The following is a 15,312-nucleotide window of genomic DNA, read 5'->3' as shown; positions in this document are numbered from 1 at the left end:
GCAGTGTCATGGGATCATGGGGGGTGGGGGGGGGCTAAGTAACAGATCATCCACGTGTTACATTCTTGCATTTAGCGGCTATTATACATTCTTAGGCTACTTACTACAAAAATAATAAAACCATTTGAATTTTTATCGAATAAGTCAGAGAGCCAGTTGATCATAAAATTGAGTGCACACAAGTCAGGTAGGCGAGAGGAAATAGCCAATATAATATTCTAGAAATTAAGATGTTCTTGAATGGGTAGCTCACAAAATCAGGGGTGGAGCCAGGATTTGCAGCTAATGCTGTTAAACTGGCAGCTAATGACTATGGTAGTTTTAATGTACTTGTTAATGTTGTGTTCGTTTGATTTACGGATTTATTACATTTTGCATACTTTTGCCTGAATATTATTGCTAACTAATAGAAATATTGACGTAATCATGTAATGTGGTGGCGCTCTCGTAACAGTAACGATGCTCATTTGTTTTGATTCGGCCATCGCTCGTTAATATTCTGAACAATCGGATCACGTGGGTCTTTTTGTGCTGAAGAAAAGCGGCGTCTTGCATTTTAATCCGTACGTCGTTCATCTAGCGTGGCTTTCGAAAATTGTGAACTTGTGACTTGTAAATTTAAAACCTCTCCGAAATCATGCCAAAAGACGTAAGTATACTCTACAAAACATATTTCAGAAGCAAATATATAGTATTTTATATACATGGTATTATCATTCTTAATTATTAGTTATGTCGATACAAAATAATTCTTAAAACGGTAGTAAACTTTTGAATTGGTCCAGAGAGCCGAGGCACATGTCTGCCTAGGCAAGGGCATCCCAACTCAAGCACCGCGTAACTCTTTAGGCTACCTACCTCTCTGGGCTAAACCCACTTTCCATTGTGGTGGTAGGTATGGAGGCTATGCGTCTTTCCATTTAGGACTTTAGATGGGAGGTTGTGTAAAACGCTTAAATATTTTTTTTTAAGTTGTTTTTCCCGTAATAAAATGCGGTGGAAATTTATTGAATAAATTTTCCTGCTTTCCACCTGTGTGATTGTTCTCAATCTCAGTTTTTCACAGATAATTTTGGACAGCCTTTCTGGTCTGGATTACTTAATAACGACAAACAACTTAATCAAAGATTGAATGAGAAATGCATTCATTTGCTATTTATTTAATTAATTAATGTCAAATTGGGTTTTGTTTTAATGTTCACATTTTTTCCCCCAATTTTTGCAACAGGAATTGGAAGAAAATGAACAACTTAGAAAAATCTTCATCGGAGGTCTTGATTATGACACAAGCGATGAGACCCTGAGGGAATATTTCAGTCACTATGGTGAGCTTACAGATTGTGTTGTTATACGACACACAGATACAAAACGATCAAGAGGATTTGGATTCGCCACCTTCAAACAAGGCAACATGGTTGACGAATGTATCAGCGATTTCAAAAAGAATGGCCATCAGATTGATGGTCGGGATGTAGAAGTGAAGCGAGCAGTTTCACGAGAGGTAATTGTTAACATAACAGCAGACTTGTTCATTTTTCATCCCAAATATATTTACATGATGAAAAGAATAAGCAAAAAAATTAATGTGTGTTTATTTTTTATTGCATTGCGCCTAAGATATTCTTCACACATCCTGTAGTACATTAAAATAGCAAGTCTCAAGTTTGGGCTCTAGCCAGCCTAATCAACAATTTGTATTTTTAATAGATCATTTTGTGCATGTATTTTGAAAATTTGCAGTAATATTAAAACATTTTTATGTGCTGTATTCCAACATTTAATACTAAAGTGTTAAAAAGGGAATAAATATTCATTCTTTCTGCAGGAATGTAGTGTGGATCCAAGAAAAAAGAGACCATGTAAGAAAATTTTCCTTGGTGGCGTTCATCAAGAAGTAACTGAGGATAAGTTGAGGGAGTATTTCGAGACCAACTACGGCAAAGTTGAATCTGTGGACATTCCACTGGAACAGAAATCTGGAAAGAAAAGAGGCTTTGCATTTATGACATTTGAGGAGGATCAGCTAGTTGATAAAATTTGCAGTATGATCATTTTTGTTATGTTTTTATTAGTAAACATTGTAACTTTATTAGTTTGCAATAAAAATAGAATAATTTTTTTGAAATACTGTAAATAATTTTATACATTTTATAAAGGTGTTATGAGCTTTGTAGAGGATTTACTATGTAGGAACCTTATTCAATATTGATATGACAATTTTTAAAAATCTTCAATAAAAATTTTTTCAAACCTATTCCACTGATATACAGTACAATCCCTTAATTATGTAAGACACAGACCCAGAGCCATTCGTAATTGCGGGTATTTGTAAAATCGGATTTGACCAAAATTCTCATATTTGTACTGGTACTACTTACACTGGCATAAACTAAACTAGGCCCACAGGCCTACGTAGCAAAGTCTGAAGGGGCCTAGGCCTACAGTAGGCAGTTTCTAAGCATTCTGATCCCACTCTAGGGCCCACACCAATTTGTTTTTAATCATACATTTTTACCTTCTTAAATACTGTACCAACTCCAACACAACTTCCATAGATACTTGTTTATTATATATATTGATCATTCAGTAAAACAATCAAGCACTATGTTGACTTTTAAAGCTGAAAACGATGATGGAAAGAGAAGTAACATTTGTCGCATGCACATGTGTGAAGCCATAATAAACACTGAATTTGAAGAGAATTATATAGTATAGTATGTTGTGTTGTATGCATGATAATAACAGTTGCAATTTGAGCGGATTTTTTTTTACTCTCTTTTCACTTCACTTTTTATGACATCATCGCCTTGATTTTATGTTTGTAAAAACGGGAATTTGTTAAATCGGGGTTTGTAATTGAGGGTTTCTACTGTATTATACATGTTATATATGGTTTAACTTTTAGGCTTGCATTTTAGAATATAATAATGATGAATAATTCAATTCTTAATTTGCCAACAAAACATGTATAGCATACAAAACTGAATTAGTATTATAGCAATGTAATGATAACATTCCTTTTTTCAGTTAAGAAATACCACACAATCTGCGAGAAACGCTTAGAAGCAAAGAAAGCAATTCCTAGAGACGAAATGGACAAGAGTGGTGGTGGTGGTGGTGGCGGAGGTGGTGGTGGTGGTGGCGGCGGTCGTGGAGGAGGAGGTCGTGGAGATGGTGGTGGTAGAGGAGGTGAGATAATTTGTCTTTTGTTAAATATTCATATTGAAATGTTTTGCTGTATTGTAAGTATGAGACTATGTATTTAGAGAAACTTCTGCATGATTTTAAAATGGATTGCATTACAGCCACAGATTCTGTGCATAATCAGTTTCGTTGTTGAAACCAACATTCTGTTTTGGACCACCAGCATAGGCTTAGAGTTTTGCTTACACTACTGTTTTAGGCCATTTTGAGGAATGCATTTCATTTTTTCGGAGGGCTATTTAGCTTTCCCTTATTAGTGTCATCTCTGTTTTTACAAATAGTGCCTTCCTTTTTAGGTTTTCTGGCTGGTTACTTTGATTTAGATGATAAAGAAGGTAACATTCTAACAAGATGAACATTATATTAAATTTTCTTGGAAACTGGACAGGATTCTAAACTGTTTCACATTTTCATTTTAATTTTGTTTTCATTCTAATTTCAAAGATGATGGTTTACCATTTAATTAACTATCTTGTTAACTATGTTGTGAAGGCTGAACCTTAACTAAAAATAATGATTTTTTTTTTTAATTTATTAATTGATTAATCCAGTTTTTCTGCACAGAAGGCAAGACAGAATCACACACCTCTCCATGTGGCATATAATGTGTTAATAATGCTCTGTCCATACTGTCAAGTTGATATACAGTTAAACTTGCCTAAGTCTACACTCAGACTTGGGATAAGCCGGGCTTGAATTAAGCTCGGCTCAACGTTAAGCCCGGCCTAACTTTGCCAGGCGTTCAGACTAGCAGGATTAGCCAGGCGCGAGAATTTGCATAATAATGACCCATAACCAGGAAAGGTATTTCAAAACATTGCTCGCGAAATGTACGCTAGCTCACAGCATACGTAATTGAATGCTGATTGGTCATTATGTTACCCGAAGTCAATGCAAAACCCCCCCGCAACGATTAAAGTTAAACACGGTGGCACGCCAGGCCTAGTTACTATAGGAACACAGCCCGGCTTACAATAAGCCACCTAGTTCAGACTGGCAGGTGGATAAACCTCGTGAGTTGAGCCGGGTTTATCCACCTAGTCTGAACTAAGCCCAAGTCAAATAATTTATAAGTCGATCGTATTTTACATGCCAAATTGTTGTGTTTTCCATTAAATAACAATCTATAATAATCTGTAGTAATATGTTATAAGTTTACTTCATATTTTTATCTTGACATTGAAATTTTAATATCTAATTATAGATTATTATTTTGTTAAGTCACCTTTATGCCAATATTGTAAATGTAACAGTTTTAGCTGTTTATCTTAATTTGATTAACTTCATGTTTATAAATAATGTAATATAATCTTTCTACTAAATGTTTATAATTTTATCCTAACATAAAACACAGGTTTCTTTCTACTAAATGTTTGTAATTTTATCCTAACATAAAACACAGGTTTACTGTATTGATGTTAAAGGAGGACTGTACCAATTATTGTATTAAGTATTGTCTTCGTAATAAATGATTAAAAATGTAGTGCATTACTGTAATTTAATGGTTTTTTTGAAAGATTATGGTAATGGATTTGGATACAACAATCAAGGCAATTTTGGAAATGGTTTTGGCAATAGCAACCAAGGCGGTGGAAGTAAGTGTAATTTACTTGTTAATGATGTAGAATATTGAGCAATCAAAATGTAGAACAAACAGATGTACCAATCTCATACATATTATCAGACTATTAAAGTTGAATTTCAGATTTTCTTTACGATTGCTGGGATCAGAAAAAAGGCAAACTTTATTTTACCATGGTTCATTTAAATACCCTACTTAAACCTTAATGAGTAAAACCAAAAATATATATATATTTGCTCTGCCACTGTATTCCTGTGGTGCATTGTCCCAGTGATATAGGCAAATTGCAAGCCTTCCTTCAGGATGGATTACTAAGTCTGCTATTTGCCCATCTAGAATATTGAGCTATAGGTTAGTGGTTAAGATGCCTTCCAATCTGTATGGCAGCAGTGTCTTAGAATGTGGTGCAGAGCCTAAGCCTTCATGCTTGCATAGTCTGAGGTCGACCACTTGTTTTTGTCTAGGGCAAAGAAACAGCACTGTTACTCTTCCAGAAGTACCTGTTAGGAGGGAGTGACAAATTCCACAATGGCTTGAAAACTCCTCAGGGAATGTATATGTGGCTGTACTGTATGTGACATCCTGAGGTTGCAGTGACCAGTCAACTGATTGCCTTTTCCATACTAATTAAATGCTACATGTAATAAATTTAGTGAATTCATTAATTTCCAGATTGGGGAGGCCGTGGTAACATGGGAGGAAACTTTGGTGGAAACTACGGTGGCAACTTCGGAGGAGGTGGTGGATATGGTGGTGGAGGAGGCAATTTTGGAAATTCAGGAGGAAATTTTGGAAACTATGGCGGTAATTTTGGTGGAGGATATGGCGGGGGTAACTTTAACCAAGGTGGTTTTCAAGGAAACTATGCAGGAGGTGGTGGCAATTTCAACCAAGGTAAATAAAAAGTTCGTAATTACAGATATTCAAAAATCCATGTATAAATCACAGGTATCATATTTTATAAGAATGTCATGTCATGTCAGCAAGACATTAGGTTGGCAATCTATTGGTTTATTTGAACTGACAGTTTTCTATAAGCTTGTTTTTTTTTTTTGTCTGTCATAATGGGACAAAAAGTAATTTTTAAAATTTAAATACAAGGATTTGTGCTGTATTACATGCACATCTATGTATTTTCACCAACCATTTTCATAGTTTGTGATTTAATATAATTATAATCTATAATTCAAACCCAAGAACTTCTGCTTACCTCTCGGATATTCTCTAAGCTATGAAGGCAAGTATTATTCACCCTTGGATTTTCCTATGTCACATTTTTTCTCCATGTACTGCATAATATGCAATAAATAATGGTGAATCACATGATAGTAACTTTCGTATAGAGAAACATCTCTACTAATGTCAAAAGTTAATGGTTTTTTTGTAGGTGGATCTGCAATGGGAAGTGGAAACTTTGGCGGAGGAGGTGGAGGAAACTATGGTGGTGGTGGCTATGATAATTTTGGTCAAAATTACCAAGGTTCTCAATCAGGATTTGGACCTATGAAAGGTGGACAGCAGTACATGAACAGAGGAGGTGGACCCTACAACACAGGTGAGTGACCTTTTCATTATGACCCTAATCAAAGAACCATTTCTAATGTTATTTTGTTTCATTTTTGCTCCTAGCCTCTGAGATCATTAGAAAAATCCTTTAATAACACAATTCACTCTGTTAATCTAACATTGTATATCCAGCTAAATAGAGCTGTATTTTTGTAAGTTTTGGTAACCATAACACCAGTGTCAATGTATTGCAATAAAACTACAGTATACCCTACAAATGCGGAGTAAAAGTGGAGTTTCTGCTATTTTAAAAGTGTTTACCAGTCAATTGATTGTCAATCCTTTGTTTAAGACCTAGTTCCATTATTCTTTACAGGAGGCGGATATGGAAACAATCCTGTTGGAATGGGAGGGTCAGGATATAGTGGAGGATCAGGAGGACAGGGTTACGGAGGAGGTGCAGGATACGGAGGTGGACAAGGTGCAACTGGATACGGAGGAGGCCAAGGTGGTGGTTATGGAGGCGGTGTGGGTAGTGGCAGTATGGGTGGCAACATGGGTGGAACTATGGGAGGCAACATGGGTGGAGGAATGGGAGGCGGATTTGGAGGAGGCAGCACAGCTGGAGTAGGAACTGGAGTAGCAGCCACAGGTGGTGCTAGTGGAGGTGGAGTAGGAGCAATGGGAGGCGGACGGAGATACTGAAATGTCAAAGTAAGACCAATTCTCTTCACACTTCTCTCTCGCAAGTTTTTTAGCACAGATCTGCCAACAACAGAATGAGCATAACATGATATTGAGATAAAACTAGCTAAATTAGTACTGAAAATGAATTACAGGAATTATACTTTGTATGTTATCACAGAAAAAGGATACGAGTTGATAGAGTAAATGTGTTTTATTTTTTGATCTGGTTTCACCATCTTACTACAGGTTTTACTACAGTGAGTTTTAACAAGTCAGATACTCCATCCAGACCAGGCTAAAATATGCAGTCAGGCTATTGTGTGTTTCAGGATCCTAGAATGGACAATATTTTAATAGTAGCTCAGCAAAAAGCAGAAAAGAACTCTTAAATGAATGATTAGCTCTGGATATCCAGCATGCTTAGCAACAATACAAAAAAGCTATCTGCTTATTATTTAGTTGTACAGTACTAGTTTTAGTTGCAACTTGTTTCATCAGTGACACCCTGTGATACTCAGATCCAAGTACTGTAGCCAGTTATCAAAGAAAGTGAAGGTAGTATTAGTTAACACAGCTCATCATGCAGAGCATGGAACTAGTTATTTTCCTGTAAAAAGGTAGTATAACCACATGGATTTTTAGCTCTCTTCTATTTTCAGTTAGACCATCTTAAATTACAGTAATAAATCTTAATATATCAATTTGTAAAATAATTTTTAAGGCGCTGTTATATAGATCCTGGATACAATTACGCCCACATGAAAATTCCGCCATGGCAGTTGCTTATAATTTACCCAGAATTTTTTAAACATGCCTATTTGTATAATACAAAGATAAAGTAATCATGATAAGGCATGTTGTATGTTTTGTGAGTAAGTGTCTTTAAAATGTTTTGTCTGTTAGAAATTAGTACCAATTAATAATTTTAATCATTTTGTGAGGATTACTGTTACCAAATCAGTAGAGAATAAAAGTTAGGAAAGTTAGGACTCTATATGTCAGGTGTGTCTCATTACAATGTGTAGAGTAGAAACAATAGAGGAGAGGGTGATGGATTACAAAAGATATGATCATGTAGAATTGGCCAATTAATTTTTTCACTCCAGTAAATTAGATTTTTTTTTTTTAACTGGTGAACCTTTCTAAGCGATTGTATATTTCAAGTCTATTTTGGTATCGTGTCTATTAAATGAATTATACCTGTACAGCAGTACTTCATAATGTTGTTATTTATTTTCTTATCTTTCCCCATTAATACATTACTCTATTTTGATTGGAGATAAAAAGTAAAAAGAATATCATTAATTTAGATTACTCGGTCATCAATAAGACAGCATACCCGTAATTCTACATTTTTTCCCTACTTTTTTGCTACTAAAGAAAAAGCCTGTTCAACTAAATGAGGATGGTCTCTTCCTGATGGTCATTTGTCTGCCTAAGTCGGATGGCTAACGTTAATAATAATGTTGGTTTATTTTTTTGTTTTTTGAACGGGGTTATGTTAGTACTGACAGGGTTTGTAGAATCTTCAGTTGAGATAGTAAATACAGCATTTCTGTTAAAACAATACTAATAATTATACATAATATGCAGGCATAATTATTAGGTAATACTCAACCTAAAGATATCTTGAAAATATATATGTAAAGTGATATGCAGTACAATACATTTTTTAACGTCTCAATAATTTACTTAATGTTAATGCTTTATGACTTAGCAAGCAAATTCAGTAATCAATTTTTACCCTTTAGAATATTGTGGGATTTGCATGTTGTATCAGGTATTTCAAAAATTAGAAGAGAAGCTGTCTTGGGGAAAATAGGATAAAACAACGAAAAAGAAAGTGGAGTTTCATCAGATCTCATCATATTGATAGACAGAATAGTTTGAAGAATGTCGCCCTCAAGAGCTTTAGAAATGCTGACTAGCCTCATTTCTAGCAACTAGAGTGGACAACATCTGGAACAGAGCCTAATGGGGTAGACTATGGTGCATTTAGAGAAGATGAAAGGATTATAGAACTATGTTAGCAACAGCTAATCTTAAGTTTAGAGGATTAGCAACGACATATGTAGTGTACCAGGAAGAAGCAACAGTATCAAAGGTAGTGTTAGACAGTTACTCAGGTAAAAGTTGAACTTTTCAGCGTTTGCAGACCTAATGTTAGTGGAAATCATTCTTACAGAGAAAACCACTTAGTGCAAGATAAATTAGAAGTTACACACTTTTGTACAGTATTGAAATTAAATAGTTCAGAAATTTAATGTAGCTAGTCCAATAAATAGACTAGAATCTGATCAGGATTATGGTTTTTATTTGGGTTTTTTTTTCCAAAATTTCACAAAAAATACAGCAGAGCTTGGAAGATAGAAAAATAATTGCACCAGTAATATAATAATTATTGAATTAATATATTTTTAAAAAGAAAGTTGGAGATGAACATTGGAGTACAGTACTGTATTTTGAATTTACTTTTTCGCTGGATTGGATTGTTTGATTTGTGTGAAACTAAAACTTCACATGTTTTCAGAATATGCAGAGCTTTTAAACTGATTAATGACTATATTGCTTTTTTTTCAGGGAGCCTTGTGGAAAACTGAACATGATTATCAGGTATGTTGAAATACATATACATAACCTAACAATTAGCTTTACTGTAAAATATTTAAATACGTTGCATTACTTTACTGCTATATTCAAAATCTAAGATTTTTAAGACTTAAATATAAGCAATGATGATGATGTCAATTAGGTGATGATACCTTGCACATCTAACTTACTGAACATGCTACATAAACAGAATATAAAGACAGACTATCGTATTTTGTAGATATACTGTATGATTTTTGCCAATAAGTTTACAGCAGTGTATCTGAATATCTTCTCGCACTCACGATGATCCTGATGGGACTTGTCATGTCGGGTCTCTGACTTAAACAAACGCGATAGATCTGCGTCGGGGGCACTCACTAAGTAAATTATTAAACATGTTTATAAATTCTTGTAATGACTTGAAACCTGTATCCGATAATAAAAAGTATTGTGTTGCATTGTACGACTGTCTTAGTTGGCCTTAAACTGCATTACTCTAACTGTATTTTTTGTACAATTACAGGTCGCCCTCCAATTAATGACACTTTTGTGACATGGCCTTTCGCAGCTTTGGTCTCTAATAATATAAATAAGACATTTGGGACCACAGAGCAGTGGAATTTAATTTTAGGGGTCCTTAATTAGAGGGAGACCTGTATATACAGTTAAACTTGCCTGAGTTGCCTGCCTGAGTAAGTCGATCTTATTTTACATGCCAAATTGTTGTTTTCCATTAACAATCTGTAAGTCAAATTTTATCTAAGTCGAACAATAATCCAATGGCATTTTGGATTTGACTTAAGCAAGTTCATCTGTAGTTAAAACCAGTGTAAAAACCTTGTACCCTTGGATGGTAGAAGTTGCATTCAAATTGCTCTGTCCTTAATCAGTTTTTTTTTGTTTTTTTTTTTGCTGTTTCAGATACTGCATTTCCGAACTGGTTTTGGTATTTGGAGAGCGTTTTAACCAACTTTCAAGCAGTCAGTCATCAGAATTACAGTGCAATAATACGAGTCTGAAACTTAAGCTCTGTCCACACTATCAATTTTTGTATGCGTCAAATTTGTGTGATGTGCCCATATTTGCATGTCATATTGATGTGCACATATTTGCATGTCATATTGATGTGCACATATTTGCATGATGTCATAATACATCAAATATGGGCTTGTCGCATGGTAGACAGAGCATTAGAATACCGTATCAACTTCAGCTGAAATTCCATTGAAACTCAATATTTTGATACAATTGCCATAATGTGTGTTTTTATTTTTAATAAGTGACAATTTTTTAATAAAATTATGAAACTAAGTTATTGTAACTGTATTTTGAGTGTGTGAATATCTAGTGTTAATTTTATCTATATATACAGTACTCTTTGTGGCGCCATCAAAATGGTAATTATAAACCATTTAATTATAATGGTCATTATCAATCAACAAGGAGATAATACTCCTACATCTAAAGAATAATACTGCAAATTTATTCTACATAATTATTTTGAATGCTAACACAAACAGTATTGTATATCTTGAAAACCATAGAGACTTATCGATGGTCTATACTTATGCAATGTGGATGCCTTGAAGTCGTAAATGCAGCTTACTTTGGTGTGGATGCGCGTCTATCTCAATTGCTCTAGTGTGAACAAAGCCAGCAAGTAGACATACAGTACCTACATAAACACTGCTTTGGCGTATTCAAGATCTGATTTGTCATAAATAAAATAGCATAAACCACTAACAAATACAATATGCAATAATCATATATTCGATCAGTGTGTCTTGCATAACGCTAAGCGTTACAGATGCAGGAATAAAAATTACACAAATACTGTACAGGCCACTGTCTAATTAAGGACCCGTCCAATTAAAAAGACAAAAATATACAAGTGTCTTTTATCTTTATTATTTAGAGGCCAAAACTGCTATAGACCAATAAACCTCCAATCCCAATAGTGGTCTTTAATTGGAGGGAGATCTGTATAAAGGACAGATTCAGAAGAAAATATGCGAATTGGTCGCGTTAACAAAAATGGAAGGTAGTACTATTGTATATAGTAGTACAATAATTAAATAGAGAACAAAGTTGAACGTAAAAGCGTAAACTAAATTTGGCCTCAACAGTAAATTTTAAACAATATACAATACTATGGATGTATGATACATAAAGCATGGAGGTATAAAAAAAGGAAGGCTGCTCACGGCGCCTTAGAAATAAAATTTTATCATTTGTAATTTTGTTGCAACATTCATTTTCATTTCCTTTATTTAGTCCAAAGAACAATAAAACTGACAAACAAGAGAAAAATATCTCAATTCGCCGAACATGTTGCCAAAAGTGAATTAAATCGCGGTGTTTGGTGGCTCTCCAATGCCAATCCGAACATCAATTATCCTAATAGAGAAGAAAATATATACCTGTACCTGTATAATCCTGTCTAGAGTACTGTAGTTATATTTTATAATATTTTACTCATCACACATTTCGAAATACGTAATATTAATGTACATAATCAAGGTGAACACTAAGCAAAGAGTGTTTAAAAAGGGTTATAACCGTCCTGTGAGACTTAACTTTATTTAAAAAAAAAACACCTTAAATCTTGAAGAGCTGTCTGAATTTTGGGTCCGTACTGAAGGGTAGAAAAAAGTGTGTGTTGAAATGAAGGGTGCTCATTAAAAAAATAAAAATAAAAAACAATAGGCCTAAACAATAAATATTTTTCTGGGCCTTATTTATTAAGTAATATTTTTTTTTTCTTTTCTAAATTGAGGAGCTGTCGAATTCGTTATGCATGCTTGATGTAAACAATATTTTTCTAAACATATTTATTAAGTAATATTTCTTAAAGGTTTAGGCCCACTATTTGAATTCGTTATGTTTAATGGAAGCGATAACCAGATTTCAGGACAATAATCAATTTTCTTTTTTCTCAACGTTGTGTAATGGAAGAGGCAAATGAAAGGAGGATGATGCTTTTCCAGTTGGATATCGATAAAGCCGGGAGTTTAATTGAAAATAATATTTATATAGGCTAATATTGTATATACAGTACCGTATATATACATATATATATATACATATGTATAATGTAAGTTAAAAATTCTGTCTCTTATACACATCTAGATGTGTATAAGAGACAGTCCATAGTCTAAGTAGAACGTTGGGTTGGTTTAAAAAATAATAACTTTATCGTCTGGATATCTAAATAGGAGTTTAAAAAGCGTGACCTTTGAACAAAATTGGACTGAAGTGGAGCTAAATTATGAGAAGCCGCTCGCGATTTACGACAGCTTAACAACTTCTATATTTGTACAACGCTTGCATTTAAAGCCGAAGTGACCCCAGTAATGCACATTAATAAAAGTGTAATTAAAGATAAGCTTTAAAGTATACACCCAACCTGGTATCATTACATAATGAGTTAGATAAATTGAAGTACAATAAACTGATTAGTATCTTTATCGCAGGTAAATTACTGTAGGCCTACTGCAAAACAAATTTCCACTCAAATTATCAACAGGTTCCATTGTAACTACAGTATTCCTAATTTCAAAATGAGTTCGATTTTTAGCGAGCAGTACAGAAGAGCTAAGAATTTTGGAATTGAAGAAACGAAGTTTCTAATCGAAATATGGGGAGCAGAGGAAATTCAGAGAAAATTTCTTCGATCTACAAGACATCATAAAATATGGAGTGAAATTGGCCATCGAATGCTTCTCCATGGTTACAATAGGCCTGACATCGAGCTCAAAAGACGCGTGTTAAACCTCAAAGCACAATACCTTAAATACAAGAAGGGGTTTTTGGCTTCTGGTGTAAAACCAGACTGGACATACTGGACCGACATGCACAGCATCTCCTCAAGGTCAGATAATTATGAATTTTCTGCTGGAGATCACACAGGCTTTTTCAACGGGTTCGCACCTTACACCATGGAAGAACAGAAGTATCCCATCCCTCTTATTAAGAAAAGACGTAGAACAGAAAGCGAAAAGTAAGTGAATAAGCACGTTTAATTTAACAGTATTAATTTTTTTTTAAATGTAGCACAAGTGCCCTCCCCACAGTCAAAAGTCGCATCAACTGAGACTTGCATGTCCCTAGCAATTGCATTGAGGCTAATGTATCGCTACCATCCCGACTTTTCCATCCGAAACCGTCAGCATCCCACCACCCCTCCCTTGAACTCATTATATTGGGTACCGACTTAAATGTTTTGATGTAGATGAGCCAAAGACTCTAATACATGATACAGTACCTTAATTGTAAACAAGTTCATAAAAACTCTTAATTAGTAAAGAGTTAGTCATGAAAAGATAATTTTTTTTTATTTTTTATTTTTTTTTTATTTAAAGGTAAAACACACAAAACAAGACAACAGCCAAAGGCTGAAAACGTTTGTTTACAATCAACAAATAAAGACAACATAGGAAAACAGGTCAGGTGGAAAAATACATATCGAAATATCAAAACATTCAAATAATTACATTAGAAAAGTTAAAAATTAATATCATAGTACAATATAAAATTTATATCATATTACAAAAATAAATATAAATATATAAATATACACCATATTATTATAATTAAATTTCAAAAACGTCAATTAATTCAAAACTTAAAATACATACTGTATAGAAATATCAAAACATTCAAATAATTACATTAGAAAAGTTAAAAATTAATTTAATATTACAAAATATATATATACATAAATATATACACCAAATTACTATAATTAATTTTCTTTTTTAAAGCGTCAATTAATTCAAAATTTTAAATAGATTATTATGATACAGGATTATCATATTATAATATATAGTTTTAGTAAGAAAATGACGATGAATGCCCCCAAAATGCTAAAAATAAGTAGAGAACAATATCTTCAGTTTGTAAAGTTAAAAGCATTTTTGTTAAATGTTAATTTTATATTTAGATTTGAGTATAGGCCTAAAGGCTAAGAGTTAGCAATGCTAAGATAATGAAGAAGGTAACACTTCAGTATCCTATACGAAAACCTTAATATGCTAATAGTCATTTAGAAGGCGGCAGTAATGCAATTAACATTATTATTATTATTATTATACAGTAGAATCCCTAAGGGGCGCCTTCAGAACCAAAAAGTGTCCCCTTAACTGAGCAAGGGACACAACCAAAAAGCGTGAAATAGTCCCGGTAATAGCTGGGGTTTTATAGCATGTTTTCATACAACGACATACATTTTTATAATTAAGATTAAATTGACATAAGAATGAGTTACAGTATAAATGCAATGTAATTACAATTCATTTATGAAATCAGCAGATAAAACAACGATGAGTTGTTTACTGTTCGTTCCATTATTATTTCATGATGCAATGTTACTGACAAAATATATGTAGACCTATTGTTTTAAATATTAAGCCTTCTATTGGATGTAACGACTTAGAAATAAGGTTGGTTATGGTATGGATTGGATGGATCCTATTGAAAATACACAAAAAGCAATGAAAAAGAAATTCCCTTATATAAATGGTCGGAATTGGTTTATGCGAGGGGAGAGAATTTTGGTTTGATGTTACGGTTTTAGCTCAAAATGTGTCAAAATTAGTTGATTGTATTTTTCCTATTTTGTTGTGATACAATGAAAAAAAATAAGTGTCACCTTATTGGTTAAATATGTAGGGCCTGATTTGACCATTTGGCACACTCAAAAATTCTCCCCGTCTCCTTACCGGGTGTCCCCTGAATAGGGT

At 33.7% G+C, this 15,312-nt stretch overlaps 2 protein-coding genes across 3 annotated transcripts in view; both read left to right on the top strand.

Moving 5' to 3' along the window:
* Positions 1–492: 492 nt before the first annotated feature.
* On the top strand, positions 493–10,882 carry LOC117103187 (heterogeneous nuclear ribonucleoprotein A2 homolog 1-like). 2 transcript variants are annotated; one of them, XM_033243709.1, is made up of 11 exons: positions 493–649; positions 1,229–1,501; positions 1,826–2,042; positions 3,028–3,189; positions 3,501–3,539; positions 4,722–4,799; positions 5,459–5,680; positions 6,174–6,341; positions 6,669–7,006; positions 9,560–9,592; positions 10,493–10,882. In XM_033243709.1, the coding sequence occupies exons 1-9, from the start codon at positions 638–640 to the stop codon at positions 6,995–6,997; spliced, it is 1,500 nt and encodes a 499-aa protein (XP_033099600.1). In that variant the 5' UTR covers positions 493–637; the 3' UTR covers positions 6,998–7,006; positions 9,560–9,592; positions 10,493–10,882. The 2 variants fall into 2 exon arrangements, with proteins under 2 accessions (XP_033099600.1, XP_033099601.1); XM_033243710.1 differs by lacking the exon at positions 3,501–3,539.
* Positions 10,883–13,089: 2,207 nt separating this feature from the next.
* LOC117103186 overlaps positions 13,090–15,312 on the top strand; it is a 9,934-nt gene continuing 7,711 nt past the window's right edge. Inside the window, exon 1 of the mRNA XM_033243708.1 lies at positions 13,090–13,571. Within this exon, the coding sequence (XP_033099599.1) occupies positions 13,132–13,571 (440 nt within the window). The 5' untranslated portion in view covers positions 13,090–13,131. The remainder of the gene's footprint in view (positions 13,572–15,312) is intronic.

Source organism: Anneissia japonica, unplaced genomic scaffold (assembly GCF_011630105.1).
Source record: "Anneissia japonica isolate Jap-2015-1 unplaced genomic scaffold, ASM1163010v1 scaffold2652_len1590060_cov184, whole genome shotgun sequence".
NCBI lineage: Eukaryota > Metazoa > Echinodermata > Crinoidea > Comatulida > Comatulidae > Anneissia > Anneissia japonica.
This window is presented reverse-complemented; position numbering and strand designations above follow the sequence as displayed.

Coding starts and splice junctions, on each gene's coding strand:
- LOC117103187 (XM_033243709.1), top strand. Junction 2,043..3,027: donor GCTAGTTGATAAAATTTGCA/GTATGATCATTT, acceptor TCCTTTTTTCAG/TTAAGAAATACCACACAATC. Junction 3,190..3,500: donor AGATGGTGGTGGTAGAGGAG/GTGAGATAATTT, acceptor CTTCCTTTTTAG/GTTTTCTGGCTGGTTACTTT.